Genomic DNA, 22570 nt, shown 5'->3' with positions numbered 1-22570 from the left:
TGGTCCTGGAGTGAAAAATCTAATATGTTATTATTTATGCTTTGAGCATGCACCAGTGTTAATTTTTGGCAGCAAATTTCGATTTAGTTTTAGTTATAGTCTTTTGACTAAAATGCCATTTTAGTTTTAGTCGTATTTTAGTCTTAAGACTAAAATGCCATTTTAGTTTTAGTCGTATTTTAGTCATCTGAATTGTGTTAGTCGACTAAAACGTTTTAGTCGGTTTTAGTCGACTAAATTAACACTGGAACAGAGCACTCTGAAAACCATGCAGATCAATGAATATGGCGTGCAAGCCACAATACTGTGTGCACATGTAGCTAGTTTGCAGCTGCACATCAGCTAGGTTGCTATTGCTCTCTAAAAGGGAAATTCCTTCTTTATCTAAAATGCAGTTCTACAAATAAGCTTTTGTGGGAGTTTCAGCAGAGCTCAGGGTGTTACACAATGGCTTGAAGAACTGAAAGGACTTTATGTAGCTTTCCTCCACAGCCTGTCTGATGATCTGCTGTGAAGGAAGAGGTGGTAGGGGACAGGAAATACACACATTACAAGGAAGGGGAGGGCTACAACTACTTGTAACCTTCTCCCAGCCTAATGAGAGTCACTGTGAGCCCAGCACAAGGATGGAGACGAGCCGCAGGCAGATGCTTGATGTAGGTAATGGGGGTTGTGGAATATGACATGACGGTGCTGTGTTTAGTCCAGTGCTTGCCTATTACTGCTTTCTATGAGTGCTGTATGGCACGTAGGCTGTAATCTGTTTATTATGTGAATGGAAGCCTATGTACAGTTTACTTTTTGTTGCTATGATCCCTCTGGGCAGTGCAGATTTAGCTCTAATTTATAATTTATGGAGATGTGTATTAATGCTGGCCACAGCTTGTTTCTAAGCAAAGTGTGCCTAGGAAATAGTGTCTGTTTGTACCAGAGGCTATTGTTGTGATCACATGACTGTGTGCTTGTCACATGATGGCTGTGTATGAGCAGAGCAGGCTGGATTGCATGCAGCCACAATGTAACCAATAAAGATTCAGGCTTATTTACATTTATTTTGTAGATTGTGATCCATTTGCCTTCACACCATCGTGCATATAAAAAATGCATGGCTGCGCATCAATATGCATTCTCATGTGCTGGTTTGCGTTTTTATGCGCGTTAAAGTGTGGTTTTATGTCATCCATTGTGAAGGTACATGTCCATGAAAGGAGCAAATTACTTTATTTTTTTTTATTCTAGTTAAGTTGTGTTTCATGTTTGTTGTATTAAAATGCAAACAGATTGCAATCACAACACACACACACGCACACGACATTGTGGTGCAAATAAAGCACATAGTCTCTGTTTGGATCTGATGTGGAAAAATGCAGGTCGTTGCACAATTTGTTCACTTGATATTGGTAGCAACAGAATTTACTATTGATATAGTTATGCATCATAAACTTGCCATCCGTCACAAAATGTAAACCAGGTTGGCTGTTTGGCAGTCTGATCACGCGCTACGGGGATTAAAGTGCAATTTAGTGTGTTTGTCTTAAGTGTTTTTTGTCTTCCCACTGGGGTTATTTCACCCCTCCCTTACTCTCCCATTAATGCCCCAAAGGTACACAAACATAGAGCCAAAAAGTGGCCAAGGTTCAAGACTCTCCCAACTATAACAATTCATTGGATATGGTTTTGGTTTACAAAGGGGAGGGGAGGGTAAAACCGCTTTTACAGAGTCACCAGTTGTAAAAAAAAAAAAAAAAAAAAAAAAAAAAAGGTATATAATAATTATAAAAATAGAATTAAAGGAAAAGTTCACTTTTTAGAAATAGTAAATGCACTTTTTTTTTGCAGGTAAAAACATGTGCGTGCAATTATTATTATTATTATTATTATATATATATATTGCATGCAGATGTTTTTACCTGCAAAAAAAGTCCTTTTTACTATTTCTGAAAAGTGAACTTTTCCTTTTAATTCTATTTTTCTAATTATTATATACTTTTTTTTTTTTTTTTTTTTTGAGCCTGTAATCAGTAGATCGCTGGTGCCATGCAGGTCTCCTCCAGATATGTCAGACTCTGTGTGCCCATACAGGCAAGTAGATACAATCAGACAGGAAGATTCAATGAACTACCACGGCGCTCCACAACCCCGTGGTAGATCACTGAGCTCTACAAGCTGACAGCCACAAAGGATGACAGGGGGGCTTGTTGTTCATTCACACACAGAGCTGGCCGCACTCATTTAAAAAAGTGACAGCTAGCATGGGGAACTTCTCCCCATACTGCTGTCACAGGAAGGGGGGGAAATCACACAGTGGCTGAAGCATTGGGAACATGTTCCACCGGAAAAACATGTGTAACATGTTCCCAAAGGTGAACTTATCCTTTAGGGCAAGCCATAAATTATGTGATTTTCTTTCCTGCAACCACCGGTTGTAGGAAGGAAAATCACTTGATTCCCCCCCCACCACCACCACTATTGTGTTCTGCTAGCAAATAACATCTGACAGGCTGGTTGTACTGAAGTTGATTGATGCATCGATTTCAGTGCAACCAGCCTGCCCATAGATGGATGGAATTTCAGTTGGTCCCTGCTCAACTGGCCGAGATTCGATCCATCTATGGCTGGCTTAAGGCACCCCATAGATGAGTCACTTAATTGGATGTTCAATGCACCCCTATGGAGCAGCGAATGTCAGCAGTGACATGTCCGCTGACACCGGCTGCTATTCGATCTAACCCTATCCGTAAAATTCAGACGGATGGTAACCCTATTTCCATCCGTCTGGAGGATCGGTTTGGATGAAAATGGACAGGGGGTCCGTTTTCATCCGATCTCCCATAGGAGAGTGGAGCTCTGACAGGTCCGTCTCAGCACAGTGAGCGGAGACGGACCTGTCATCCGCCTGCTCATCGGGGATTGATCCCCTCTGAGCAAAACTGAGTCTGCCAGGCGGAAAGCCCATGTGAAAGGACCCTAAGCAGCAGGTTGACAGAGGATGACTCACTTGATTCCCCCATTCACACACCTGATTTGGATTTGAGAATCCTTCCCATGGAGGAGCTATTGTATTCTGACAGCTGAAAGACTCCCCCCCCCCCCCCCCCCCCCCCATCAAAAATACACTGATCAGCGTTACAGGTTATAGCCTGCAGCGCCGATTGAGCATGGAAAATTCAACTGGGTGGTTGTATAAAAGTCGTTTGGTAGATTGATTTCTGTACAACCTTTCTGCCTATACACGGATCGAAATTTGCACTGTTCTTGCTGAACCTGCCAAATTTCAGTTCCTGTATGGCCAGCTTCATTTTCAAACGTGTAGGTACTATGGCCACTTTATTATCCAGCTTTTTTGGCACTATCTTCCCAGTTCACCGGGACTTGTAATTCAAGAACAACTACACTAGGCAGGGTGCCAAAACTAAGCAGATATAGTTAACTACTATAGTGTATTCAGTGTTTTCTTTGTTTACTGACCTCCCCTCCCACATCATCCCCAACACATTCTTTTTAGTAATCCTGAATGCTAACAGAGATAATGAAAAGGGGACATTTTATCACTTGGTTCTATTCCTGCACTGTAACCCCTCACCCTGTCAAAGTCCAATTCCAGCCAAAATGTTCCTTTTTATGTGTTGGATAGAGAGGGGAAGGGTTAGAACCTTTGTCAGCTTTTTATGAAGTTTGGGTCTCTATTGTTGCGGTTTCTTTTTACTTTGTGTCTTGGTGACCAGACAGAAAGTAATCGATCTAACAGTGACACCAAAGAAAAATGTTTCTTGTTTCCTATTAGAACATGCCTCCTTCACATCTGTGCGCTGGAATAAAGCATGTGAAATTGCAGTGTGTTTGCCGAAAGGACATGTATTTGTATGCTGCGGAAACGCGTGCTTTCTTTCTTAATGGCACCCCAATTTACTTTGCTAACATGCATGTATTGTGCAACAAAATGCAAAATAATGTAATGTATTTTTGTGTGGTGCATTTAACCCCCCAAAAAAAACTGCATGCACTTTCATGTAATTATCACATGCTGGGCAGCCCATTAAAATGGGTTGCCTAAACATGGTGCATTTTACTGTGCATAAAAACACGACTGCATTGTTTACAGGTGTAAACTCCGGCTCGGGGGCCATTTATACCTGAATGCATGCACTGCAGGGCATAAGGCTCCTTGCATTAGGTGAACCATTTAAAAGGACTGGGCTATAATGCATTAAACAAACTGATAAGCCCCCTATGAAAAAGCAAAGTGCAGGTTGCATGTTCTCTTTAAGAAGACATCAGGGGTATTATTGGACCCCTAATACCTTGCCCGCAACTTCAAAATGTCCTAGACCTGCTTGGTTACCCAGCTCTGCAGCCAGGTTTTTTGACAGCTTCTGGCCCGAGAAGTGAGATCAGTTCATTAATTTCCAGTCTCTCACCTTTCTGAGAATGTTTGAAGATGTTCTTAGCTCCTCAGGGCACATGTGAATCCAGGACACGAGAAGGGGTTGCCACCTTTACTGGAGTGTAGAATGGATCTACTAGCTTTAGGGCTCTTGCACACTCGCAGCTTAGCCAGTTCAGCAAAAATATCTTATGCCTACGGGAGTTTAGGTGGAGTATATAACCTGCCATTGACAAGAATAGCTGTGTGCTGTTGTATTCATGTACTGTATATGACATTTTATTTTTTGTTTACGCCCATACACTGTACCCGTGTATACTGTGGTGTTATTGTAAACCCAAGTACAGCGGCGAGAGACATTCAGGTCACTGCATATAGCGTGAATGAGCAAAATTTTGTGCATGTGTTCATTTGATATCTGTATCAGCGGGGTTTAATATCGATATAGCTGTACTTATGCATCATAAACTTGCCATCAGTGACAACATTTTATACCTGGTTGGCCGTTTGGCAGCCTGATCTATGCGACTAATGTTAATCTGAGGAATGCTAATTTGGATCAGGAGTTACGGGAACTATAATGCAACTTTAGCTACGTTTTTGATTTGTCTTCCCATTGGAGTTGTTTCACCCCTCCCTTCCTTTCCCCTTGATACTCAACAGGAACACAATTATTGAGTTAAAAATAGGCACAGGTTCAAGACTCTCCAACTATACCAATTCCAATTCCTTGAGTATGGTTTTAGCCTGCAAATATTGTAGCTGGAGACTTTTAATAAAAGGAAACTTACCTGGCCAGGGATCCAGTGCCATACTCATCTCGGGTCTTCACAAAAATGTTGGCCCTAGTTCTGGCGTCACTATGTTAGCGGGGGGTTGGGGTACTGGGCTACCTAGACGACCTCCTCTTGCGATCGGAGTCCTCTGCTGCCTTGATGGATGACGTGGAGATCACTATACAGACCCTAAAGGAGTTTGGTTGGCTTCTAAATTACCAGAAGTTTACTCTGATTCCATCAATGTTATTGGATTATCTGGATCTGACTTAGAATTCAGCCCTAGCCAGAGTGTTCCTTCCTCTGGACAAACTCCAGAAATTGCATGCTGCATTTGTGAATGGTCCTGCAGCCTTCTGGGACCTGTGATGTGTCCCAGAAAGCTGCGGGTAAAGGTTGAGTGGGTTAAAACTTCCACTCAGATCGCCAAGGTGATACGGGCAGAAGAGGAAGCGGGTACCTGTGAAACCCATTATTTTGTGCCCATTGTGGAATGGAGGAGGCGGGTTCAAGGGGAGTATAATAACCTAGAGCGAAACATCCCCTTTAGGATGAAGTTGTGCTTTATCTTGCCCACTTTTTTTTTTTTGGTCTCACAGTAAACATTACTAGCCTTGCTAGTGAAATACCAGTTGGGTGACATCTACTTCCTGTCCCATCGAAAATCAAAAATATGACATGGGTTCCAGACTGCAGTTTTTTTTTTCACTCAGTACAGTTCAAATTTTAAACATGCACACAGCGTTTGCAAGAGGTAAAGCAAAGCCTGTTACTAGCAAGCATGCACCCCCACCCCCTGAACCATACCATGCCCTCATACAAGACACTGTTGAAAAAGTTCCCCCTTTTTTGGTAATAATGAGCCACGATGCAAATCCAACGTCAATCACATTTTTCCATCAATGTACATCCAGTGCCAATCACAACGAATGATTCCCCTATTCCATGATCATTTTCTCCCATTTCTACTCCCTCTGCTTCTTTAGTCATCTTATGAATGACAGCCCCTAGCACGCAGCAGAATGTCAACAAACCGGCTGGGAATGATGCCTGCCATCACTGACCATATATGGCCATAGCCACATTTGGTCAATGATGTTTCCTAAAATGTCTTTCAGGACAGCGCCCGAGAGATCGTAGCTCCTCCCACCAGAGACAGAAAACAAAATATTTTGATAAATTCACTAACTCCTTTATAGTACCTTGCAACTTAACCAGTTCTGGACCGGTAGTATTAGCCCCCTTAATAACCAGGCAATTTTTTGCGATTCGGCATGCGTTAGGTTAATGGAAAATTACGCAGTTATGTGACACTGTACCGCAATACAAAAAAAAAAGTCACAATTCTGGGGAAAAAAAACAAAACAATATTTTTTACATTCTGCTGCTATATAACAACCCCCCCCCCCCTAAAAAAAAAAAAAAAAAAAAAAAATCTAAATGTTTCATCGGTTTAGGCCAATTTGTATCCTGCTACATATTTTTGGTAAACAAAATCGCAATAAGTCAATAAGTGTATTTTGACTGGTTTGCACAAAAGTTATCATGTCTACAAACTGGGGGAAAGTGTTTTTTTTTTTTTTTTTTATGTCATTTTTATTTATATATTTATTTTTATTGAGCCGAGAAATCCTCAGGCTCTCATGCACATCACTGGATTGAGATCAGACTCTGGTATGTATTTAGGGGGGAGCTGCATGCAGATTATTTTTTTCAACTTGCTGCATAGGAAAAACCTTCTGCCTTTACAATCACTTTAGGGATAGGTTCACACGTGAGTGGTTGAGGGTGTAAATTGCACCTGATCCTGAAACCACCAGCAGCTAAACTGCGTTGCTCCTTTGCAGATGCACAGGGCTGCCATTCATTTTTAATGGCGCCCACCCCTCCATCTAAAAACGCAGCGTGTTTTCGGTTGCGGAAAAAGTTCCATGCAATTTCTCCCCAGCTGCAATTTAAAAAGGCGCAGGAAAAATAAATGGGCTGCCGTGCCGCATAAATGCATCTCGCAGAGCCCTTGGGTGGGAACCTAGTCTAATATAGGGCCAGCAAAGGTGCTGGTAGGTCCCTTCTGCTTCCCTTCATCTCCAGCACAGCAGGTGGGAAGTTTGTAGGAAAAAAATTTTGATAAGAGATGAATTATACATTTTTAATTTAACTTGATGTGTACTTGCATACCCTTTGGGAGATGCTGAAAAAGGTGAGAGATTTGGAAGGCCGCAGTAGGTACAGTGCCTTGCGAAAGTATTCGGCCCCCTTGAACTTTGCGACCTTTTGCCACATTTCAGGCTTCAAACGTAAAGATATTAAACTGTAATTTTTTGTGAAGAATCAACAACAAGTGGGACACAATCACAAAGTGGAACGAAATTTATTGGATATTTCAAACTTTGTTAACAAATAAAAAACTGAAAAATTGGGCGTGCAAAATTATTCAGCCCCTTTACTTTCAGTGCAGCAAACTCTCTCCAGAAGTTCAGTGAGGATCTCTGAATGATCCAATATTGACCTAAATGATTAATGATGATAAATAGAATCCACCTGTGTGTAATCAAGTCTCTGCATAAATGCACCTGCACTGTGATAGTCTCAGGGGTCCGTTTAAAGCGCAGAGAGCATCATGAAGAACAAGGAACACACCAGGCAGGTCCGAGATACTGTTGTGGAGAAGTTTAAAGCCGGATTTGGACACAAAAAGATTTCCCAAGTTTTAAACATCCCAAGGAGCACTGTGCAAGCGATAATATTGAAATGGAAGGAGTATCAGTCCACTGCAAATCTACGAAGACCTGGCCGTCCCTCTAAACTTTCAGCTCATACAAGGAGAAGACTGATCAGAGATGCAGCCAAGAGGCCCATGATCACTCTGGAACTGCAGAGATCTACAGCTGAGGTGGGAGACTCTGTCCATAGGAAAAGTGGCAAGAAGAAAGCCATTTCTTAAAGATATCCATAAAAAGTGTCGTTTAAAGTTTGCCACAAGCCACCTGCGAGATACACCAAACATGTGGAAGAAGGTGCTCTGGTCAGATGAAACCAAACTCAAACTTTTTGGCAACAATGCAAAACGTTATGTTTGGCGTAAAAGCAACACAGCTCATCACCCTGAACACACCATCCCCACTGTCAAACATGGTGGTGGCAGCATCATGGTTTGGGCCTTTTCTTCAGCAGGGACAGGGAAGATGGTTAAAATTGATGGGAAGATGGATGGAGCCAAATACAGGACCATTCTGGAAGAAAACCTGATGGAGTCTGCAAAAGACCTGAGACTGGGACGGAGATTTGTCTTCCAACAAGACAATGATCCAAAACATAAAGCAAAATCTACAATGGAATGGTTCACAAATAAACATATCCAGGTGTTAGAATGTCCAAGTCAAAGTCCAGACCTGAATCCAATCGAGAATCTGTGGAAAGAACTGAAAACTGCTGTTCACAAACGCTCTCCATCCAACCTCACTGAGCTTGAGCTGTTTTGCAAGGAGGAATGGGCAAAAATTTCAGTCTCTGGATGTGCAAAACTGATAGAGACATACCCCAAGTGACTTACAGCTGTAATCGCAGCAAAAGGTGGTGCTACAAAGTATTACCTTAAGGGGGCTGAATAATTTTGCACGCCCAATTTTTCAGCTTTTTATTTGTTAACAAAGTTTGAAAAATCCAATAAACTGCGTTCCACTTCATGATTGTGTCCCACTTGTTGATTCTTCACAAAAAAATTACAGTTTTATATCTTTATGTTTGAAGCCTGAAATGTGGCAGAAGGTTGCAAAGTTCTAGGGGGGTGAATACTTTCGCAAGGCACTGTATATGCATTTACCTTTTTGTTTCCTTCACTTCATATCTGTAGCAGTTGGACCCCTTTCCCCCCTCAGTGACAGATTTTCTATTAAATACATTGGAATAGTTTTTAATTACTTTGCTTTATGTGTGTTTTGCCATCTTACCTAGTACTCTGTATCTGTTGGTATAAAGTATTTAGTATACAAAAATGAGATTCTTCAATGAATTGTATATGCAATGTTATGTGTGGTTTAACAGCTAACAGCATTTTAACATGGAACAAAAATCTGACGTTTGCAGCCTGGCATATTTTCTGCTTGGGCACTTTATCACCAATTGCATGTTCTTGAAAACTAGTTTAGGCGGTCAGTCCTGGATTCGGCAGTTGTAACAAGATTATGCAAAGCTCTCCGCTGGTCAGAGATAACATTCTGAATTTTAGTCTGTTCACTGAGTAATTTTAAAGTAAGAAAAGCAGTGGTAGAATTATTGGGGCCCAAGGGATCCTGGGGTGGGGTGGCTATACTTTGTTCTGAACGAGGGCCTGAACTTTGGAAGTGCCCCCAAAAAAAGACAGAGGACAAAAGACTAATCACCAGTGATAAACTTGGGCATTTTTGGACTAGAATCCAAACCTACGTGTGCAAGCCTGCCAGGAAGCTATCTCCTTTATGGACCAATTATGTGCCGTTCCAAACCCCACAGCCACACATGATTGGCCTAATACAGGTGACTGCTTCCTTGTGGGCTGTCTCACGTGGGTTGTGATCCCAATCTGAATGCGCCTGAACTCCTCTCTACTAGTCAACAGTGTTGCTTGTAGACTTCCTGAAGCTGACTGTTTACCCTGTACTGATGCACCATTCCTTTATCTGCACTGTGTATGTGTGGAGATGATTGAGGATCGAATAACTACTTGGGAAAAAGTCAATCAGAAGGAAAGGTACAGAAATCACAGAATAAATAAATGAGTACATGCCAGGAGATGCGTACAGTGCAGATCCTTAAGTGAAGCAAAGGCCATTAAACCTTTCACTGCCAGAGCCATTTTGCATTTGCCATTTTTCAAATCATTTTTAGGTCTGATTAATTAAACCCCCAGACGATTTATATTTTCTGAAAGCACAGACCCTGGAGAATAAAATGGCGGTTTTTTCCAATTTCTTAGGTCAGTTTTTAAGTAAAAATATGCTAACATTATTTTAGTGCTCACAACTGCAACATGAAAACCAAAATTATAACAGCGCTAAACACCTGAAATTACAATAGTGTCGTGGATATGTGACAAATTATGCAGCTGCTGTGCATCCAAGAAAATCCTTGGAAAACGTATGTGGTAATTTAATTAAAACAGAGCTAGCACAAACCATTGACAACCAATATAAAAATTATTATGGGTGAATCTATAATATATAAACACTTTAAAGACCTTAAAAACCTATATAAACCTTTTTATAAAAGTCCTTTTTATAGTAATTAAAGTGCTGTTGAAAACGCCCACACGAAGGGTGAAACGCGTTGACGTAATTTCCGGCGCACAAACCGCGCATCGTCACTTCCGGTTAAGCTTCCTGGATTAGGTGGAACGCACGGCGCGGCGGCGTTCCGATCTGTTCATCCATGCGAACTTGATCTTTTATTCTAGTAAGTACATTTCATAATTATTGGGGAATAAAAACTTGAACGTATTACACTATTGGCCCCCTTTTTTTCATTGCATATGTTTGGAATACACTGATAACACCTCATTGGAGCGATTACATCAAAGGTCCTAATAATACCTTGGAGCAGTATTGGAGCCTGGTTACTATATGCACTGACATATCTTCATTGCGGTGAGTAGGGGACCTGGAGGGTCACTCACGAGAGCACCTTATTTGGATGGCTTCTTTTGCACTTGGGCACCATATTATTGCACCAAGAAATAAGGATCTGCACTTGAGCACTTTAATTACTATAAAAAGGACTTTTATAAAAAGGTTTATATAGGTTTTTAAGGTCTTAAAAGTGTTTATATATTATAGATTCACCCATAATAATTTTTATATTGGTTGTCAATGGTTTGTGCTAGCGCTGTTTTAATTTAATTACCACATACAACTGCAACATACTACCCATTTCTTTTGGAAATATATTAAATGTTGAGGTTGTGCTAAGTAATATATACCCAATATGCCAAGGTTTAAAATTGTGTGCACCTGGGAAATAAGGAACTTTGGTACCCAAACTTTTCCATAAGTGATACTTTAAAAGCCTATATAGGTCATCATTTTAGAGTTACTGTTAATAATGGCCCTACAATAATTGCTCTCATTCTGATATGTGAGGAAATATGTAACGTGTAGCCCTATTTTTTGGGGGGGGGGTTATGAGAAATGGCCCTCCCCACAGGATGTTGGACTATAGTTTAATAAGAGAACCAGAACCTTTGCTAAGTGGAAGAGTGGTTATGATCATAACATTTGCAGTGCCTCCACCCAGGACATGGTCTCTGTGAACACATGGGATTCTCTTCCTTGGAAATAACCAATAATATAATTAAATGTAATTAGAAGCAGAGGAACTACTGCAACCAGCAATTGACATTTAACCATAAGTATATAGACGCACACTCGTTCGAAAATAATACAAGCTTTTATATTAAAAGAGATTAGTAACTATATATACAATCAATATGCAAACATGAATTATCAACAAAGGGCCCAATAGGAGTCCTGGTTAAATTCTGCACATACAGTATACCCTGGTGTGTGTGTGTGTGTGTGTGTGTGTGTGTATATGTATGTATGTGTATATATGTAAAGTATGTATGTATATGTATATGTGTGTGTATGTATATATGTATGTATATATATATATATATAATGTGTAATATATATATAATTTTTAAGAGCTATTTCTGCAGATGAATAATGTAGCAAAGTCCAGTTGAAGGAGCCCCTGGGGTAGATGCAGTGTCTGTCTTTGTGTCAGAGACCTGAAGACAAGATCAGCAGTCATAGGGTATTCTCCAACTGTTGTCCAACCAGCCTGGAATGAAACTTCTCACCGGCAGGAACTGTGGTGTGGCACTGGAACTGTAGCACTGGAACTCCGAGTCAGTCTACTTATTCTGTGCTTTTGTCGCTCCCAAGTAGTTTTAAAATAACAAGAGCGGTATATAAACTTTACTGCAATAAACAGGTTCACTTACTAATATACAGCAATGTGACCACTACATACATGAAGTAGCAGAGACATTCTTTCACTTGCACAATGCCAGATAGCAAAGACAGGGAAGATATTCTCTGTCTGTCATAATACACTCAGCAGCTGCAGGTAAACTATTCGATCATAGGAATACTTGCATAAAAGTCTCTTATGGCCCAGGATTTAGCAGCATGGACAGAAAACCTGGGTGAGATTTCTCTTCTCTTAACAAGGGACAGGAAGTGTACAATATATTTATTGGCATTTACAAATGAAGACAGTAGGGAGCAGAAATCCCTACACATTTTTTAGCACAATTGGCAGGGTCATGTGTAGATGCCCACACCGTGTGTGTTTACATATGTGGTGGTGGGGTGGGCTCAAATATTTGTACCTTTTTTTTCATTTTTACCCTTTTTCATCTAACGTTTACTTCTCTCACACTAGAGACTGAATTGACACAATTGGAGGCAAGGCATCATTTTCCTTCTCTATGGGTTGTGGCTGTACTTGAAATAGCTGCCAGTGCAGTGCCACAGCATCTGGTGTGAACGGGCCCCAAAGCTCTTTTACTGCCTGTTACCAGTAAGCAAGTCATTAACGGCCCTGGTCTGGGCACAAGTACTTTTCAAGTAAAGATGTCTCTTTAGTTAGCAGCACAGTAATGATATCACCATACCTGGGAAATTTTACAAATCAGAATTCCAGAGAGAGGGAGGGGATTTGGGTGTAAAATGGGTGGGAATAACAGCAGTGCTAAAAGTCGGCATAAAACTTGAGCTTAGGTACAGAGTGCAGGTGTCAGAGGTATGCAATGTACATAGTGCAGGGATCCAGGTTGAGCAACGTACTTAGTGCAGGGATCCAGGTTGAGCAACGTACTTAGTGCAGGGATCCAGGTTGAGCAACGTACTTAGTGCAGGGATCTAGGTTGAGAAACATACTTAGTGCAGGGATCCAGGTTGAGCAACGTACTTAGTGCAGGGATCCAGGTTGAGTAACGTACTTAGTGCAGGGATCCAGATTGAGCAACGTACTTAGTGCAGGGGTCCAGGTTGAGCAAAGTACTTATTGCAGGGGGTCCAGGTTGAGCAAAGTACTTATTGCAGGGGGTCCAGGTTGAGCAATGTACTTAGTGCAGGGGTCCAGGTTGAGCAACATACTTAGTGCAGGGGTCCAGGTTGAGTAACGTACTTAGTGCAGGGGTCCAGATTGAGTAACGTACTTAGTGCAGGGGTCCAGGTTGAGCAACGTTCTTAGTGCAGGGGGTCCAGGTTGAGTAACGTACTTAGTGCAGGGGTCCAGGTTGAGTAACGTACTTAGTGCAGGGGTCCAGGTTGAGTAACGTACTTAGTGCAGGGGTCCAGGTTGAGCAATGTACTTAGTGCAGGGGTCCAGGTTGAGCAACGTACTTAGTGCAGGGGTCCAGGTTGAGTAACGTACTTAGTGCCGGGTCCAGGTTGAGTTAGGTACTTAGTGCAGGGGTCACGAGTTGGTAATGCACAGAGTGCAGGAGTCAGCTGTATGTAACATACATATTTTTGGAGTACCCCCTGTGATTCATTTCACCACCACCCTCATATACAGAACAGCAGTATTACTTATGACAGACATACACATTGCATACGCATGCATAGAACATACCTATATGCATACAACATAATTACACATGCATTCTTCATACACAATACATACAAACTGTATACATACACATGCATACATACACATGCACACACTTTAGGTGGGTGCCCTGCATCTCCCACGGCTGTTCCAAGCTGACTGGGGATCTCACTGAAGGGAGAAATGCAGCCTGTCAGCTTCTGCGGGAAAATTTCCTCCCTCCCTCCCCCTTTTATCACTGTGGAGTGAAAAGAGAGACACACAGACAGAGCCGCTCACTCTGCTCCCTCCCCTGTTTCCTCATTGGCTGGCTGGAAGAAGGAACCAATGACACTTAAGGAGTACTGCAGCAATGCATCATGGGACCTGTAGTTCCCATTTAAAAACAGCCCCATAGCTTTCTATAGGGAGAAGCTGCCCTCAGGATTAAAGAAAGGAAAGAACACCATCCTGTCTGCCTGGAGCTAGGTAGACCACCATGAGGAGGGAAAGAGGAGATACGTGTCCAGAGAGGCTGCTGTGATCCTTGGAGTTGATTGCGACCTTCTGCGACATTCCGTGTCACCACTGTTCCTGCCCACAAGGATGGGATCTGCATCTCCACGCCAGAGGCCTTCCTGCATTATAACTGACGGCAGAGGCCCAATGCAGATGGCTGAAATGACCGACCGAGCGGCTGCATTAGGCCTATCGTGAGATGAGGGATGAACTTGCATCACTCCAGAGTAACCGCCTAATGTCTTCTGGATTTGGTGAGCAGGCACAAGCCCAAAGTTCCCTTTGCTGGCTACTAGCATCTCACATTTGAACACTGCATTCTGACGTCATAGTTCCAGATTGCCAAGAGGACCTGTCACTTGCCATAATAAACATCTTTAGGCTGGTTACTGACCCTTTTTGTTACACTTTGAGGATCCTTTGCTTCTCTGAGCTCCAACTGCCGGTGAAGATAATCACAAACGTTTCTTATATTCAGAAACTACCCTTTTTCTCTTAAGGGGGACATGGTATTTAGCTCAACCTTTCATTAGGATTAAAGTTACTGTAGGCTGGCCCTCCTCACCCCATTAGTAGTAGCCTAATCAACTGAAGTTCCTTTTGGGTATTTCATTGCTAAATGTCTGTTGTTGTGGTGTTATCTTGAGTGCTACTGGTATTTGTGTCATTGCAATTTGTACTTCGGAAGTTTTGCTAAGCGTTAATTAAACAGTCCTGAACTGCTTTTTTGAGTATTTGGCTGATTGACCCACCTATACATTTTCTCTTTCTACTCCATTATTACAAGATACTGTTGAATTCCGTTTGCATTGTGTCTGTGTATCATTCACTGGGGTATTACACTAACCGTATAACCGTATCGCTAGGTGATCCAGAGGAGAAGAGACAGTTCTTGGAGGGTTGAGAGGCAGAGTATCGAACCAAACATTTTCCAGTGGCTCCTGTGGGGGTAGCGCTACACACTAGGGATAGACCGATTATGTTTTTTTTCAGGGCAGATACCGATATTTTGGTCACAAAGTATCGGTATAGGCCGATTTTAGTTTGTACATTTTAAAGTTTTGAAAAATAAAAACCATTTTTGACACAAATCTGGTACTGAACATGTTAATGTTTATTAAATTTTGTAACATGAAAGGCTCGTTTTTCACACAATACTTGCATGAAAACTGATAGGAAAACCGTACAGCTTTCACTTGAAGGTAAATCAGTTTCACATCATGTGAACGAACGATTCCTAGAAGAGTAGACAACTGTGAAAAATAAAGTGCTAGGAAAATAACTAAAGGCTTCCCAAAACAAAATTTACATAAAGTACTGCAGTAGTGCACTCACTGTCTGCAATGATTAAATCTAGAAGCTGCAGTGCAAAAGACAGTGGACTAGACACTACTTCTACTCCCTTTCAATACCCTCAGTTAAGTAGAACAATATTATAGTGCAGAAAGCATATTATTTCAGCATGTTCACCAGTTAAATGGCTTCTTTTTTATTCATATATTGCTGCCACTTCACTAAAAACACGCTCACTTGGTACTGAGGAAGGAGGAGCAGAAAGGTATCTTCTAGCATGGGAAGCAAGTATTTTGTAGCGTGCTTCATTTTCTTTCCATCACTTCTTCTGTCAATTACTGGTTCCTTCAAATGGAGATGAAGTTCATCATCCAGGGTCATTATTGCAGATTCAGAAGAATCCTCTGCATAAGACCCCAATAAAAAACTGAACATGGCATCTATTCGACCACAATGAAGTTTCTCTTCCGTCCGTTGTCTTTTTGGACATTTTCCGCTTTTTGCAGCATCCTGCTCTTCCAGATGGCTGGCTGGCACCCTGTAGGGGTGGGTGGCTGGCTGGCACCCTGTAGTGGGTGGCTGGCTGGCACCCTGGTGTGTTGGGTGGCTGGCTGGCACCCTGGGGTGTTGGCTGGCTGGCACCCTGTGGTGGGTGGCTGGCACCTTTTGGTGTGGGTGGCTGGCACCCTGTGGTGGTGGGTGGCTGCCTGGCAGGCACCGCGTGGTGGTGGGTGGCTGGCTGGCACAGTGCCTGTGGTTGGCTGGCTGGTACAGTGCCTGTGGCTGGCTGGTACAGGGCCTGTGGGTGTTGGTGGCTGGCTGGCACCAGGCTGCTGTGGGTGGGTGTATGGCTGTGTTATACACTCCCGACTCCAGATAAGGCTGTCCAAGGCGAGGGAGGCGGCCTAAGAATGCAGAAGGTTAGGCCCAGTGCGCAAAGGCGCAACATACGCAATGATGTCACGACAATGTCGGTAATATCGGCAAGTTCCGGGGCTGATACCGATATATCAGGAAAAGTGAATATCAGCCCTCCGATAATCGGCTTTACCAAGAGTTGGTCGAACCTTACTACACACCACACATACACAATCAAACACTTCCCTCGCTGGCGGTATTGCTGGCATATTCAACTCCTGGACAGCTCCTAGTCCTCTCCTGGCAGCTGGTAAATGCAGGGCACACGTGACTCTGAGAAATGACATCACACATGTTGCGCTTTGTTTACATCTCTGTAACAAATATTCCAGAGATTTAAAGAAATGTACTATTCTAGTCTTGACCTGGCAACTTCAGCTTAATTCTGGCTTATGAGTTTTCAAATTGATGAGGTTTTTTTAATTATATATGATTGGTTTAATGTAAATAATCATTGTAATGATGTTTTATATTGTTTCTGTGTATCAGCGGGGCAGGGCAGCCACTTTTGTTGATTATATACACGAACATTGTGTACTGTAAATTGCTTATTAAAGTGTAAGTCCAGGCAAAACCTAACTAACTATAAACCTGCTCTTTGTCACATTCTTAACCTAATCTATTTAACCCTGTAAAGCCAAAATCGCTGTACTTACCTATTCTGCAGCTGATCCAGTCGGGGTTGGTCTCCAGCAGCAGAGGCTGTGTGCAGTAGAGGACGGACAATGGCTGTAAAATAGCCGGCAAGTGACGTCACCCATGGGGCTTCCGTTGTTGGCTGCCTCTCCTGCACCCACCGCCATACTGAAGCCGCCACTGACAGCTGATGCTGGGACCGGATCGGCTGCAAAAATAGGCAAATATAACGATTTTTTTGCTTTACAGGGTTATATAGGTTAGGTTTAGAATGTGGCAGAGAGCCGATTTAGCGTTTGTTTTCCCTGAACTTCTAATTTAACAACTAGGCCCCCATTCACACTTGAGTGTTTTGTACCTGGAAGCTTAAAGCATCAATCCCATGTTTTGAAATTGTCCCTGTTCTTACCTGAGCGTTCACACACCTGTTACTGTATAAAGTACTTAAGCTACTTTTATGCAGAATAGAGCTTTTTTGGCCCCACTGCCCTTTAATGAGTGTGTGTATTTTTCAGGTGCTTCTATAATAAGTCTTTTAGGCCAAAAGTGTGCGAACCTACCCTAAAGAAGATCCCGAAAAGCATGAGGGAAAAAAAAAGCATAAGGGGGAAAAGGTGCAAACATAAACCCACTTCAAAATTGCCTGCATACACAACTCAAGTTTTGAAAGGGGGCCTACTATGTATATGTGTTGGTTAACTTATTGAAAACAATACAATCCCATTAGGGACTGCAGATATCCAAAAGCAACACTCAGACTCTAGATCTGCATCCAGGTTGTACAGTGTAATTAATAGACCTTTAAGCCAACAATGACAACACTAAAGTTGGCACCTCCAGCTGGCTAGCAAACTTCTTTGTGTATTCTTAATGCCCCTGTGTATCCTTCCAGACTATCACCAAGTCCCCATGAGAGACCAACCTCTTCCCAACTCTTACCTCCTCTTACCTCCTAGCAGCATCCTGCTCCTGGTTCAGCTTCCTCCTTGACTAAGCAGGATAGCTTATGAGAGCCACTTCTGGCTGCCTTCCATCACACAGCACATGCAATGCCTCACACAGGCTATAGGCCTAACAAAGCACCTCACCTGGCCAAAGCCTGGGGAAAGAGAAATCTCACAAGGCCCACCCTAATATTACCCCCCCCCCCCCCAGCATTCCCCACTAACTATAAACCCTCCTGGTGGTGGGCCAGGGAGAATATAAATATTCATAACCCAGTATTGCTGTGGCCTCTGTACCTGTGACACCTACTGGCAGAAGGCAAAAATGACAGCAACACTAAGCTTAGGGGAAGATCAAATGAGTACAGTACTAAATCAACTTGGGCTGTTTACAACTCAATTAACCACTTAAAGACCAGGCCTTTAATTTGTACATTTGTGAAGTGAAAATCAGTATTTTTTTGCTAGAAAATTACTTAGAAAACCCAAACATATATATATTTTTTTAAGCAGAGACCCTAGAGATTTAAATGGCGGACGTTGCAATATTTTATACCACACGCAACAGTATTTCAAACGCAATTTTTTTTGGGGGATAAAAATACACTTTAATGAATAAAAAAAAAAAAACGGTTAAAAAAAGTTAGCCCAATTTTTTGTAGAATGTGAAAGATGATGTTACGCCGAGTAAATGGATACCAAGTATGTCATGCTTTAAAATTGTGCACGCTCGTTGAATGGTGAAAAACTATGGTACTTTAAAAATCTCAATAGGTGGCACTTTAAAAATGTATATAGGTTACCTGTTTGGAGTTACAGAGGAGGTCTAGGGCTAGAAATATTGCACTCGCTCACTGTTTATATATGCAGGCACAACTTACAGATGCGTTCACTTCTTCCCGTGAGCACGAAGGGATGGGCCACTTTTTACATTTTCATAAAAAAAAAAAAAAAAAAAAAGGGACTAACAGGGGAGTGGTTGTAGCACTGCTAATGATATGCAACAAATGTGTAATAGTAAAAAAAACAATCAATGTGACCTAAAACAAATCATGATAAATTCAAAAACAAAATACCATAAAACATCATAGTAAGATCAGTGACAAAAACCTAAGCCTTAATTAACACAAACTGAATAGGTGAAGTGTTTTAAACCTAAAGTGAATATATTGTGTGATCCTATCACATATCACAGCAAGCCCTTTGATGAAATGTAAAAAAACCTTGAAAACGAGTGAGTGAAAAAATTGCAAATTCCACTCAAACGAGCAGTATCCGTGTAACACTTGTGCTCCCCCCTGTGTAGGAAGAACAATCTCTTGGTTTTCATGGAAGACCAAAGTGGCTTTTGGATTTGAGTTGAGCATGGGTATGAGAACTACCTGGCCTGGAAAAATGGTTAGGAATGGTTCCTTGTAGCCAAGGGCTTCAATCTCCAAGATTCTCTTAGCCGAAGTGATTGCTACTAGGAAGGAGGAATTAATGGAAAGATCCCTGATAGACAGAGTTGACTCCTTTGGCACTGGACTCTGAGAGTGAGTCGAGAACAAGTGGAAGGTCCTATTTTGGGGAATCTCAGCTTCCTCTGAGACCTGAGTCTAGTTGCCCTCTTGAAAAATTGCTGGACAATTGGATGACCACCCCAGGCGACTGCAGTGAAGGCTGACAAGGCTGAAACTTGAACTCTAAAGCCGCGTACACACGAGAAGAAATTCGGCCGGGAAATTTCGTCCGACGACCGATCTGCCGATTTTCGGCTTGTTAGTATGGTGCTTCCGACAACCGACTCCGACTTTTCGGCCGAAAAAATCCTGGTGTGCAGGCTATATAATTTTTGTCGACCATAAAAACACGTCCGATTTTCGTCTCATTAGTACAGATTTTGATGGAGAAAAATCTTATGAGCAAGACTAGGCATGCTCAGAGATGAAAGAACACATAGAAAGCAATCCAACACATGACATCACTTCTGAAGTAGAATTCTGTCGTGCGGGAAAATTCGTGTGCAGTCTAGAGCACATTCCAACCAACAGACACCACTCTGGACAAAAGACGGACGACCGGTCGGCGAAAATTCGTTGCGTATGTACGAGGCTTAGGAGTGCCAATCGACGGCCAAATCTAGATCCAACTGTAGAAATTCCAAGATTTCTTGCACTCCAGGGCTCTAGTGTATGATTTCCCAATGGAGGATATGAATTCCGTGAACCTGGCCCAGACTCTTCTATAGACTGTTCCTGCTTGCCCTCCTTGAACTCATAAGGGGTGGGGATGACACCCGAGGGGCAGCCAAGGGCTTCCAACCTCTCTCTCTCAAAAACCAGCCCAAGTGCAGCTGTGCCTAGCATGGATGCAGCATTCAATGCAGAAAAGGGATCTGGCGCCTAGGTGATCAATAGTTACAAGCAACCAAAAAATAGAGGGGTTTATTTAATATTTATGACCACAGTTAACTATCTGCAGGTATACCAAACATCAAAGTAATTTAAAAAAATCAGTCAGCGCAGACCTACACTCCCCCTATTTAATGAAGTGGGGATAACTGAATAAATAATCCCCTATTATAACAAAAACAATTTTTGTGCTCTATCCTAAAGTGCTGGGGCAATTATTGTGAACAATTATTTTAAACAATCACTCTCATATAAGTGTGAACAATAGGTGGCACAAAGCAAAATAAATGTTACATATCAAAAACAAAAATCATAAACTACAAATTCATATAGTGCATGAGCAATGTATACTGTAAATCCAAAGTCAAATACCGTAATAAAGTGATCCAAAAATCAAGAGGCCGCAACAATTGTCCCATATTTCATAAAGTCCTAGATAAAAAAATAGACGTGCACATAGCAATGTGCAAAATCTTCAACAGGCAAATCTGTGCAAACACCCTTTGCGATCCTTCTACCAATCGCCCCCAAATTGACTCACCAGATGGAGTGGCTGGTAAAGTTGTTATAAACCAACTTCAACGCCTTCTCTTAAAATATCCAGCAGACCGGCTCTTACCTCTATGGTTATAATTCCCGTCTCTATAATCAGGCTCTCTCATAGGGTTGTATGGAGGTGTGTAATTTTAAGAAGAAAGGAGAATCCACATAGCGTAAATCCATAAAGACTGTATTAGTTTATTTAAAAACACAATAGTATTGCTCACATGTGTCTGCCTGACACTAAGGATTAAGTGCTATTTGTTACAATGTATCCTTATCGGTTCCGGCTGTCACTCCAAAGCCGCAAGCGCGATTTCTGACATGCCGCACATGTCAGTGCATGTCAGAATCGCACTTGCGGCTTTGGAGTGACAGCTGGAGGTGATATGGATACATTGTAATAAATACCACTTAATCCTTAGTGTCGGGCGGACACTTTTAAATGTGAATCATGGATGCAGAATTGCCCCCTGCTACAGAAGGTTTGGTCTGAGGGGGAGGGGAACTGGACTCCGATAAATGAGCTGTATTAGAAGTGGAAACCATGGTCTGTTTGGCCAGTATAGAGCGAACATCACTACCTCAACGGCTTCTGATTGGAGTTTCTGCAAGAATCTGAGGATGACTGGGATCGGGGGGGAAAGGCATGCGTAGTTGAACCTCCAGAGATCAGGGCATCTACTCCGAAGGCTTTGCAGCAACACCCCGGAGTGTAGTATTTCATCAGTTTGTTCTTGCAGGGAGAGACGAAAAGGTTGACCTTGGGGTCAGCTCCTAGGGACAATATCCACCTGAACGTCTCCATATGAAGGGACCACTTGTAATCCAGTTGGACTCTGGAGAGTAAATCTGCCTGGATATTCTGGGTCCTGAGAACCTAAACTGCCGCTATATCGGCCAGGTGTATATGGGCCCATGTCCTGAAGAAGAAAGGGCTAGACGCACTCTTTCCCAAATTAATCAGAATTTTCTTCAGAGGTAGGGAAATTGTAATTTCGACCGTGTGGAACTGAGCCCCTAATTAGACCAGACGCTGGGCAGGCTCCAGATAACTCTTCTCTAGGTTCAGTAACCAGCCAAACTCAAGGAATGTCAAGATAACTTGGGCCCTGTGAATTAGCAGCCGTTCCTTGTCCTGGGACAGTAAAAGAAGATCGTTGAGATAATGGTGTTAGCGTTTGCCCTTTGTTCTGATGAGGGTAACTACTGCCAAAAGTACCTTTTGAGAATACCCTTGCAGATGTTGAGAGTCTGAAAGGGAATCGGGTAAACTGAAGGTGCTTTCGTCCGACTGTGAACCAAAGGTACCTGCGAAACTCCTCTGCAATGGGAAAATGGAAATAGGCATCTTTTAGGTCTATTGAGACCAGCCAGTCGACTGGAAGCACAGCTTTTTGAATAGTAGTTAGGGTCTCCATTTTGAACCTTTCATTCTTGATAAACTTGTTTTAAATTCATGAGATCTATCTCACAGGTCTCTAAGAACCGTTCTAAAAAGAAAGCTGAATATATTCCGTGAAATCTTTCTCATTCTGGAACTGGCACTGCCGCGCCTTGAGCTACTAAGGCATCTATGTAGAAAAGTAGAAC

At 42.2% G+C, this 22570-nt stretch overlaps 1 protein-coding gene across 1 annotated transcript in view; it reads left to right on the top strand.

Moving 5' to 3' along the window:
• The first annotated feature begins 558 nt into the window (after positions 1 to 558).
• The window catches only part of TMEM192 (transmembrane protein 192), a 144198-nt gene continuing 122186 nt past the window's right edge, over positions 559 to 22570 (top strand). Inside the window, exon 1 of the mRNA XM_082272598.1 lies at positions 559 to 656. Within this exon, the coding sequence (XP_082128724.1) occupies positions 627 to 656 (30 nt within the window). The 5' untranslated portion in view covers positions 559 to 626. The remainder of the gene's footprint in view (positions 657 to 22570) is intronic.

Source organism: Pelophylax lessonae (assembly GCF_965119305.1).
Source record: "Pelophylax lessonae genome assembly, chromosome: 1".
Taxonomy (NCBI): domain Eukaryota; kingdom Metazoa; phylum Chordata; class Amphibia; order Anura; family Ranidae; genus Pelophylax; species Pelophylax lessonae.
This window is presented reverse-complemented; position numbering and strand designations above follow the sequence as displayed.